This window comes from Pararge aegeria, chromosome 1, assembly GCF_905163445.1.
Source record: "Pararge aegeria chromosome 1, ilParAegt1.1, whole genome shotgun sequence".
In the NCBI taxonomy this organism is placed as follows: Eukaryota; Metazoa; Arthropoda; class Insecta; order Lepidoptera; family Nymphalidae; genus Pararge; species Pararge aegeria.
Genome location: NC_053180.1, coordinates 9,610,813 through 9,620,790, shown reverse-complemented (window position 1 = coordinate 9,620,790; position 9,978 = coordinate 9,610,813). Strand labels below are relative to the sequence as shown.

The following is a 9,978-nucleotide window of genomic DNA, read 5'->3' as shown; positions in this document are numbered from 1 at the left end:
AAGTACAGTCAGATTTACTTTTCACTCACCTATGAATAACGTCAATTTGTTTAAATTAATTATGTCTTTACGTTTGACAATACTAACGTGGGTTAGTATAATTTATTCTACAATCGCGAGCGAACAAACAAGCTAATTATAATTCTGCCAATTTTTCCTAACTTTTATAATTATGGAAACAATCTTTTTCACAAATAAATAAGAGTAAATAAAATCACCATTGATTTATTTATGAAATTATCTAAGTGTTTCTTTTTTTTAATAATTTGTAAAGTAGGAAAGAATCAGATAAGAGAGAAAAAATGGACGAAAAGTGGATTGCAGGTGTAGTATTTAATGTGGTTTTGAAAAACCGCAAAAATACGGACTATTTTTGCAATGCAATATGCGGTGACTCGCCACAGTTGTGATGTGCTCTTTCTCTAATTGAATTAAAAATTCAAAAGTTAAATGATAAAACATAATAAAAGCACCAAACTAAAAAAAACTAATTTCTTCATTGTATAAAATGAGTATAATAAGTTAATGTATCTTTAAATAAGGTTAATTTTAAAATGTTTATAAGGTATTTTTATCATTATATTTTAAGCCTCTGTAACACCTTATATTTAATTTGACGGCCGATTGGCGCAGTTTGCAGCGACCCTGCTTTCTAAGTCTAAGGCCGTGGGTTCGATTCCCACAACTGGAAAATGTTTGTGTGATGAGCATGAATGTTTCTCAGTGTCTGGGTGTTCATATGTATATTATAAGTATTTATGTATATTATTTATAAAAATATTCATCAGTCCTCTCAGTACCCATAACACAAGCTACGCTTACTTTGGGGCTAGATGGCGATTTGTGCGTTGTCGTAATATATAAATTATTAAATATATAAATTATAATTAAAGCATATTTAAAACTGTTGTTATGTTGTTATATGTTGCATCAAACTTCTCAAAATATCCACATAAGATTCGCTATAGTTGACGTTGGAGTAAATTGTTCTTGTTAAAAAGAAAACTTAACTCTATAGATACGTAAATTGTGATAAATACGTAATCATATTTTTTTAATGTAATTAAAATTATCTACAGTGTAAGTGATAAATAGTTCTAGATTGCAGAATGTTTGCCAAGTAATAAGAAGCAACGAATATAATACCCGATATTTACCTCGCCAGAACCGAAAAAATTGTATGGCATCAAAAGTTCCTAGAAGCTTCTGACAGCGTTTTTGTTCCCGTGTCTTTTAGTTTTTTAGTAATCCTGCGGGAAACATTTTTTACGGGCTATCTCAGAAATGCAAGCTACGAGTATATGAGCTATCTCGACACAACATTTTGTCATGAACGGTTCTGCCGCAAAGCCATACTTGAGTAACAAAGTATTTTTTTTAAATACCGCAACAACGGCGTCGACGTTTTTCGGGAAAAAAAAGTATCCTATGTAGGTCTCCATGATTCGCGGTGCAGAGGTTGAGCCGAGCATAAGTACTCGTAACAAACCAACAAAGTAACAAACGAACACTTTCGCATTTTTAATATTGGCAAGAATTTGTACAAAGACCCTTAGAACATCTTCTTTTCCCTGTTGCCGTGCTTTGGCCATTGGACACGTAAATTTTATCCCTTGTGTTTTTTTGTATTAATAATGAGAGAGAAAGCAATAACACAAGCAATAGCACATATTATGTGGATATAACCGGGTTTGTTTTTTCCCGTTTCTTTTCTTTATAACCCGGTTATATCCACATATTATGTGGATAAACCGGGGGTTGAAATTTTTGTCTCTTGACTATGCTAGTCGTGCAGACGTACCTATCCGTTTCAACAAATAGCAGTAGAGTCGTAATGCACATCTCATGTTAGATTCATGAGGCATTAGGTAAGCAAATTTTATGCAACACCCACTGAGGCCAATGCATCATAATAATTTTCTAGCTTATGTGGCGATTTATATGCATTATGCCGTCATATCGTTGGGGGTGGCTTGTGGGGAATTTCATGGTCCCAGGTTGTGTGAAACAAGGGAACAAAGTAAATTTATTTATCTAAGGTTCGCAGCTGCTTTTTGCAAGTGAAAATTACCCAAAAGATTAGAAAATACGACGTGCAAATATTTTAAACGTAGTTTTATAATAGTTTTAAAACTCTTGGTTTGTGGGGCGAGGGTGCGAGTTTATTTGTGGATGTACCTATCATCCTTATACAACGTCTAACCGAATTTCGAAATAATATTGAAGGATGCATAAGTATACCATATGGAATCACCCTGTGAAAATATAAAATCAAAAGAGCATATTTATTTTTCCATGCAAACTAATTCAAAACATTCTAATTGTTTACTTACTGAAAAAAAACCACTGAACTCTCAGCAACTCCTAGTGACTTCGTAAATCTTATGTAACGATTTGTCCGTATTTAACTGTAGAGGTTATATGTATACCGAGATACAAGCGATAGAAGAGGCGGGCAGGCCTACTATATTTAACCTGTGATAGGTAAATAGGTAATATAAATATTACCTAGACTAAATAATCATTTCACATGCCAATAACCGACCCAGCCAAGTGCGACCCTTCATAATGCTGCAAACTTCATTGATGCGTCAAATTGCTTAATTAGGAGCAACTGATGCATTAAATGACTTGAACAAAGAGTACGTACATGTAATCAAATCAGCCTTAATTTGTTATGTATATTAATTTTCATCATCATCATTCTGAGCCTATTAATGTCCACCTGTGTGAAGCCTGCTCGGAAAGATATAGAGCTTAACTTTGCTCCATTGTCAGACTTTCTCCGTGGCGCAGTGGTGAGCGTTGTGTATCTTTGCAGTTGTGGGAATCGAACCCACGGCATTGGACTCAGAAAGCAGGGTCGCTGCAGCCTTTGGTCGATTAGGTATAGGTATATAGTAAAAAAATTACTTAGTTTCAAATTGTATCCGGTTATTGTGGCGTTTAGTTCCCTGAGGACAAGTATAGATTCCATTAAAAAGTACAACAGTTTTATTTTATTTTGTTCCAGAAATCGCATAGAGCGAACAGCTTCGAAGCGATGGCGCGGTTCAGTTCGAAGATTAGTTGCTGCCACAGTCTGTAAGTCTTACTTAACCCAGTTTAACGATAGATCTCTTTATTTCTTTTTTATTTTCCTCACTTTACAGTTCTATTAAACTTTTGTATTGTCCAGAATGCTCAGGGGATTTATATTATTAAGTTTAACACTAACTTTTTGTCGCATTGAATACTACGTTTGCCTTTTTAATAACTAGCTAGCTAGCTTTGCTCTGCGATTTCGAACTATATTGCTTTTAAAATTAATTATTGCTAAGATTTCCTAATGTAAAGATTAGATTTAAAATTTGGACATTCAAAATGATTGATTGATTGATTTTAAAATTGGAAAAAAGGTGATATGTGAAATATTTATACGTAGGGCATTAGAAAATAATTTACTAACAATATCAGCTGAGAATGAATAATATGGTAAACGCACCATAAATATTCATTTGAAATAATAATGCCTCGTGGGAAAAAAAATTATGTCGATTTTGTCGACATAAAAGTTCTAATAATATTTAGCTTGATTTTATTACATATACATACAATATACATACCTTTTTAATTAATAAGATGTCTAAGATCCCTCCTATACATATATTAACGCTACTATACTACTTAAATTCCAAATTTATTTCCCTTCTTCTGCCTTTTTAGACAATCTGTCCTGCTTCACTCACGGCTGCAGCACAGGCTGGGTGTCCGGGGTGCTGGGCAACGAAGCCCTGACTGGTGGAGCGTGGCTCGCTGCTCTTCCGTGCCTCGTGGCGCTACCAGCCGCTCCAATGTTCGCGGTGCTTGCTGACGTCCGAGGGAGAAAAGCTGGCGCTTTTTGCATATGCCTTAGTTTTATTGTGAGTTGATTAAAATCTCAACTAAAAGTGGCGCTCATGAAGCCAAGAGGATAACCTTGCAATCCAAGATGAAATATCAAATAGCTTAATTGGTGGGCGAATTAAATTTTAAGCAACAGTTTTTTCTAGATTGACGTTCCCAGCCTCCTCTGACGCCTTGTAATACAAAATTAATGAATTAACCCAATGTAACACCTCACACTTTAGTTTCCTTGTTTGTTCAAATTTTTTTCTGCCTAAAATAGATTCTTAGTGCGCGCGCGAGATCGTTGGCCACGTTGGTTTTGGATTCGGAGATAAAATGCCGCTCGTCTATCACCATCTTTTGTCTTTATCCCACACACGTTCCTACAGACGTCTATAGGAATAGCTAAATGTTATTGTTTTACTACTTGTAGATAAGTTGGTCCCTCGCTGCGTGGTGTGGAGCTAGAGGAGTTTGGGCCGCCAGAGTAGCGGCAGGGGCCGGTGGCGCAGGTGCCTTGGCCCTGACACCATTGTATTGTGCAGAAATTACTCCTCGAACCAGAGGCTTAGCTGCCATGCCAGCCCTGGCTAGTAGGTGAGTTAATTCATAAGTAATAAAACTTTATTTATATTCAAAATACTTGATAGATAAGTTGGGATCACAAGCTACTGAAGTGAAGCTGAAGACCTCGCAGTGGAAAACGCAGCGTCGCAGAATCTCTGGGAGTCACTGAACACAGGCAGCGCAAGGCTGTGGAACGTTGAAATCCTTACAAAATACTATGACTAGCAGTGGATTACCGTTGGTTCATTTATTGAAATCAAGTGAAATCATTTTTTTTTTTCTTTTTCAACTTGATTTTATTACATATACAAAAGAGCATAAATGTATACATTTATGCTCGTCAGAACTTACAAAAGAGCTTAACTATTGTCGCACTAATTTATTAGGATATTTTCATAAGAGATGAAAATATTATGCTGTTGTTCGTGAAGCAGCTAGGCTAATAAACTTTACGTATTACTTAATTAATAAGATGTCTTAAATTAATAAATTGTCATTTTTCAGCTGTGGCATCCTCTTCGCATATTCAGCAGGTGGAATGTTGTCTCCACATGCACTGTCATTGTCAATGGCGGTACCACCAGCTGTTCTCATGTTATCTCTGGTATGGTTGCCGGAGACTCCTTCATACCTTATAAGTGTTGGTAAAATACAGGTATAAATAACTCAAAGCGATCTAGTACTAGTAGTACGTAATATTTTGATATAAATGTTAAAATGTAATTATAATATTTTGCATTTAGGAAGCAGCAAAAATAATGTGTTGGTTTGATGGATCAGACTTCAGAGAGGACCTCACAGATGTTATTGAACAACAGGAAGTGAAAATTCGTATTTCCGACGGATTTGGAAGGAAAGACGTGATGAGACGACAGGATTCTGATACTTTCCAGCCCATGTTAAAGCGAAGCAGTGGATTAGAATCAAATTCAGAAAAAGAGAGGATTGAAAAATCCACTTGTAAAGAACTATGTATGCCATTCAATATAATATTTTATTATTGCTTTAAGATAGCGCTCTGTTTTTCTGTGAGATTGAAGTCTTAACTTAAATTTAGTGACTAAGGAAACGAATAACAATTTTTACGTAGGAAATTGTAGTTTAGATATGTCACAATTAGAAATAGAGTGAAATTTCAAGAATGTTGGGCCCAAAGATTCTTAAAATTTCACTCACTGTTAATGATTTCACTATTATCAAATTTAGGAGTAAATGAAATGAAACTTAATGAATGAACACTAAATATACCATTACATGTTGAGTAGGTACTAAATAGTATAGGTATAATTGAAGAGAAATATCCAACATTTATAGCAAGACTTTCATTTGAAATCTCAATAATATGTTTTTTATGAAAACCAATTAACTTTCCACATCTGTGCATTTGATTGGATTTTTTCAGAGAATGTACTTTGCATGGTATAACCATGGATACAACAATATAATATAGATACAACTTCAGTTGCAAATTACCACTTGAAATGAGTCCGAAGCCGCAGATTATTTACACTGACGCTACAAACATTTCACAAAAACCAAACACGCTAAATTAGCGTCAACTGCATAATTTCTTTTGAAATAATCTTATTTCTATTTCCGATTATGACATGTCAATGTTTTACATACTCGTATAGTCAGGAAATTCTTGACCTACCAATGCATAAATTATAAAAAATGTGTAAAAACGCATCTAGCACAGCGAGGTTACTATACATTTGATGAATTCCTCAATGACAAGGTAGATTGGAAGCAGCCAGCCTGGCTCTCATCTCCCGCAAGATAGCAAAATGATTGTAAATTGATGATTTATGTTGGAAAAGAGCAACTGCTGAGTTTCTTGCCGGCTCTTCTCGGTAGAATCTGCTTTCCGAACCGGTGGTAGAGTCACTACAAACATACATACTTGACGTTTCAAAAGTGCTTATAAAGTAGGCCTTCTTGAAATAAATGAATTTGAATTTTAATTTGAATTTGAATTTAGTATAAGTTGGGATATTAGTTAATCGATGGGTATAGAACCATTTTTGTTTTTTTAGTTTGTCACCGGGGTACTCGTCGGGCACTTTTATCTTGTGTAGCCGTGCTCTGCACAGCTGCAGGCAGTGGTGCTGGCGCAGTCAACAGTTTTGCAGCTGCTGTCTTACAACACTCAGCCCACAGAATACCAGTCCTTAACACAACTGCGTACAACTTCACTATTTACAACGGGTATGTGTTTACAAGATAGCGATTCTTTTTAACTAAGAATAGAAACAAGTGTTATTTTACTAAAGTCAATGACATAAAATAATCAACTTCTTGATTTTGTGGACCTGCCTGGCGCAGCTGTGCCGGGTTCGATTTCCGGCAGGGGCAATTTGGGAATTTATAACTTTTGAATATTCTTTGGTCTGGTCCCTGCCGACAAAGACGTGCTGCTAAGCGATTTAGCGTTTTGGTACGATGTCGCGTAGAAACCGTTTTTGAGTTTAATATAACTGCAATTCTCCTTAACAGGTTAGCCCGCTGATATCTTAGATTGCATCATTACTCACCACTGGGTGAGATTGCAGTCAAGGGCTAACCTAACTAACATGAAATTAAATAATATAAATTTAACGAAGAAGCTCGGCTATTAGAACAAAACCGTTTTTTTTAAATCTACGTTAGAGCGTACAGATTTGTGCAAATAAAGATTTGTTTGTTGTATCTAAAGGAAATTTAGACCGAATAGTTGCCAGAAAATATATTATTAAAATTTTTCCTTCCTCCTACTCTCTTTGTAACCTATTTATTTTGTCGGATGGTTGTTACTTCGTCACTATGTACCAATCAGGTGCAAGTATATAACTGCCTCGTTGGTCTAGTGGTTAGTGTGATGACCTATGATTGTTTTTCAGCGTCTGGGTGTTTATATGCATATTCTAAGTATTTATTTATATTATAAATAAAAATATTCATCAGTCATCTTAGTACCCATAACACAAGCTACGCTTACTTTGGGGCTAGGTGGCGATGTGTGTATTGGCGTAGTATATTTATTTTACTTATATTTATTATTATAATATTCCTGGGTCGGGCCAAAAACTGAATTATTTCTTATTTGCACTTAGAACTCTACCCCGTACACTGTTTGAGGCATCAGAAGCTGGTTCCATGCTGTGTGGTACAGCCCTAGTGCTTGGAGCAGCGGTAGCTACTATAACTGTAGACAAGATTGGGAGAAAGGTAAGTCGTAATATATATATACATATATATATTATATATACCCCTACCGGCCTACTACAAGGCACAGGACTTCCTGTCAGAATGAGAAGGTTTTAGCCCGTAGTCAATTTGCTGGCCAAGTGCGGATAGGTAGACTTCACACGCCGCTGATAAGATTATGGCGAATTCTCGTGCATGCAGGTTTCCTCACGATGTTTTCCTTCACCGCTTAAAGCAAGTGTTATTAAATTGCTTAAATAAAAACGAACATAACTCCGAAAAGTCAGTGTTGCGTGCCGGGGCTAGAACACGGTCTCCACGAAAGGAAAGCCTTACCCTGTCACCGCTTATAATATTTACCCGTTTTTTAAAATTAGACTTATTTTAATTTCTCCGATCATCAAATGCTTACTTTAGCTTATTCAAACATTTCCTATGCATTTTTTACAGTCAAATATAATTCAAACTTAGAATCTTCTTCGATTTTTCTTGCATTCTGCACCACTTAAAAAAAACACACTTTATATATTTGTAAATGAAAACATATTATGACTCTACAAAGGTTCTGTTTTTCTGTCATTTTCAGACTTTGCTACTCTGTTCCTGTTCAGGAATTGCAATAGCACTAACAGTTCTGGGAATATACTGCGATCCCCACCTACGCTTACAATCTTGGTACATCCACCGTCTGTGGCCTGGAAAAAAGTACAACTACAAGGACAAAAATATCAGAGAAAGACTGGAAATACAAGATAACAATACTTTATATAACAATACAGTTTTATATGTTAACGATAGTGGTAAGCCCTGGTTCAGAGTAAGCGTCGAAGAACATAATAGTACAGTAGAAGTTGACTGGTCTGTGAAATTCGAGGACAGTAAGGAGAAAGAGGAGTTGACCATCTGGCTGCCGGTGTTAATATTATCGGTGGTACTTTTTTTATATAATATTGGATTGGGATCTGTACCTTATGTGTTGATAACGGAGCTTTTTTCCGTAAATGTAAGTACAGTCTTTTTACTTGGTCACTTAATTTTTATATTTACTACTTTATGCTTGCTTTATTTTTACTTACTTCCAGGTTCGCAGTCTTGCTTCTGGATTCTTAATTACCTGGATGTGGCTAAGCAATTTTCTACTTCTCCGCTACTTTGGCACTATCGCAGTTTCCCTTGGCCTCCACGCAACTTACTATATTTGTGCCTCCATTACACTTCTGGGCGCCTTGTACATATACTTCGTTATACCGGAAACTAAAGGAAAATGTCAGACACAAATTGATGAAGCTCTGAAAGGACCATGGTTTATTTTCAAAGGAAATAAAAAGAACGAGCGATGACACTCAAGGGCTGGAGTGTTCACACTCTCGGAAGGAAATATTGCAGAAACTTAAAATTTCATGGGATGTCAATGGAAATTTAAATTTCTTTGTTTTTCGTTGGTACAAGCGGTGTGTGCCATGCTCGATAAGTAATGCTAAAATGTAACGTTATGTGTATAATAAAATAATTGGTTCTATAAAGAAGAAGTTCCCAGATAAATTTGTTAATTAAAGAAGCTATTTAACCGTTTAGGATTCAAAAATAATTCATAAAAGATCATAAAGAAATGAAATTGATGCAGCTTGGACATGCCAAATTGAATATTTGTAAGTAGGAGCAACCCATGGACTGATGAAACTATGAAATCTCAGTTCAAATTTAACTTTGACCTTATGGGCAATTAATATAATTAGTTTGTACAAATAAGTCGCTCATTGTCGTATTTATTATAGATATTGAATGTTTAGAGTAAGAACGCTCATCAACATATTTATTGTTATAATGTCTGTTAAACAAAAAATGTGTCAATTAAAAATAAGATTTGAAGAACCAAAAAATATATTGATATATCATTATAAATAAGGAATTTTAAAAGAAAGTTATTATAAAAGGACCACCGCATATTAGTCTTTGCGCTCAATTCCGCTAAACATCTTTGAAAAAGTGGTACTTCTATATGAGATAATTATGTGTTATTAGGTCCAAAATATTGTGCGCATAGGTTTATTGGTAAATAAAAAAAAAATGTTAGACATAAGTTAGATTAACTACATATTAAAATTGTTGTTGTGATATTTTTTTACGGTTAAAAATTAGTTTACTCCTATTTTAGTTAAAAGAATATTTTTTTATGTAAAATTAAACATACATAATGTGAGTTGTTAAAATACATAGAAATAGGTAAAACTACATTGAAGGTACATTATACAGTAGGTACAGATATCAAAAAGCAAGTATATTGAACGTATGTAACTGGATCCTACAGATATTTTTGCTATAAATATAGAGCAGATATTCAACAAAAATATTTTGGAA

At 35.0% G+C, this 9,978-nt stretch overlaps 1 protein-coding gene across 1 annotated transcript; it reads left to right on the top strand.

Annotated features, from left to right (window-relative positions):
- Positions 1-1,440: 1,440 nt before the first annotated feature.
- LOC120628853 (facilitated trehalose transporter Tret1-like) lies at positions 1,441-9,368 on the top strand. The gene is made up of 10 exons (XM_039897533.1): positions 1,441-1,496; positions 3,014-3,084; positions 3,706-3,902; positions 4,301-4,464; positions 4,939-5,089; positions 5,178-5,406; positions 6,471-6,642; positions 7,527-7,641; positions 8,207-8,623; positions 8,703-9,368. Exons 1-10 carry the CDS (start codon positions 1,441-1,443, stop codon positions 8,958-8,960), a joined length of 1,830 nt encoding a protein of 609 aa, XP_039753467.1. The 3' UTR covers positions 8,961-9,368.
- Positions 9,369-9,978: the final 610 nt, after the last annotated feature.

Bases quoted from the DNA above. Each gene is read 5' to 3' on its own strand.
- LOC120628853 (XM_039897533.1), top strand. From the start codon at position 1,441: ATGATTCGCGGTGCAGAGGTTGAGCCGAGCATAAGTACTCGTAACAAA. The intron at 3,085-3,705 runs GTAAGTCTTACT...CTGCCTTTTTAG, and splicing joins ATTAGTTGCTGCCACAGTCT to ACAATCTGTCCTGCTTCACT. The intron at 8,624-8,702 runs GTAAGTACAGTC...ACTTACTTCCAG, and splicing joins CGGAGCTTTTTTCCGTAAAT to GTTCGCAGTCTTGCTTCTGG.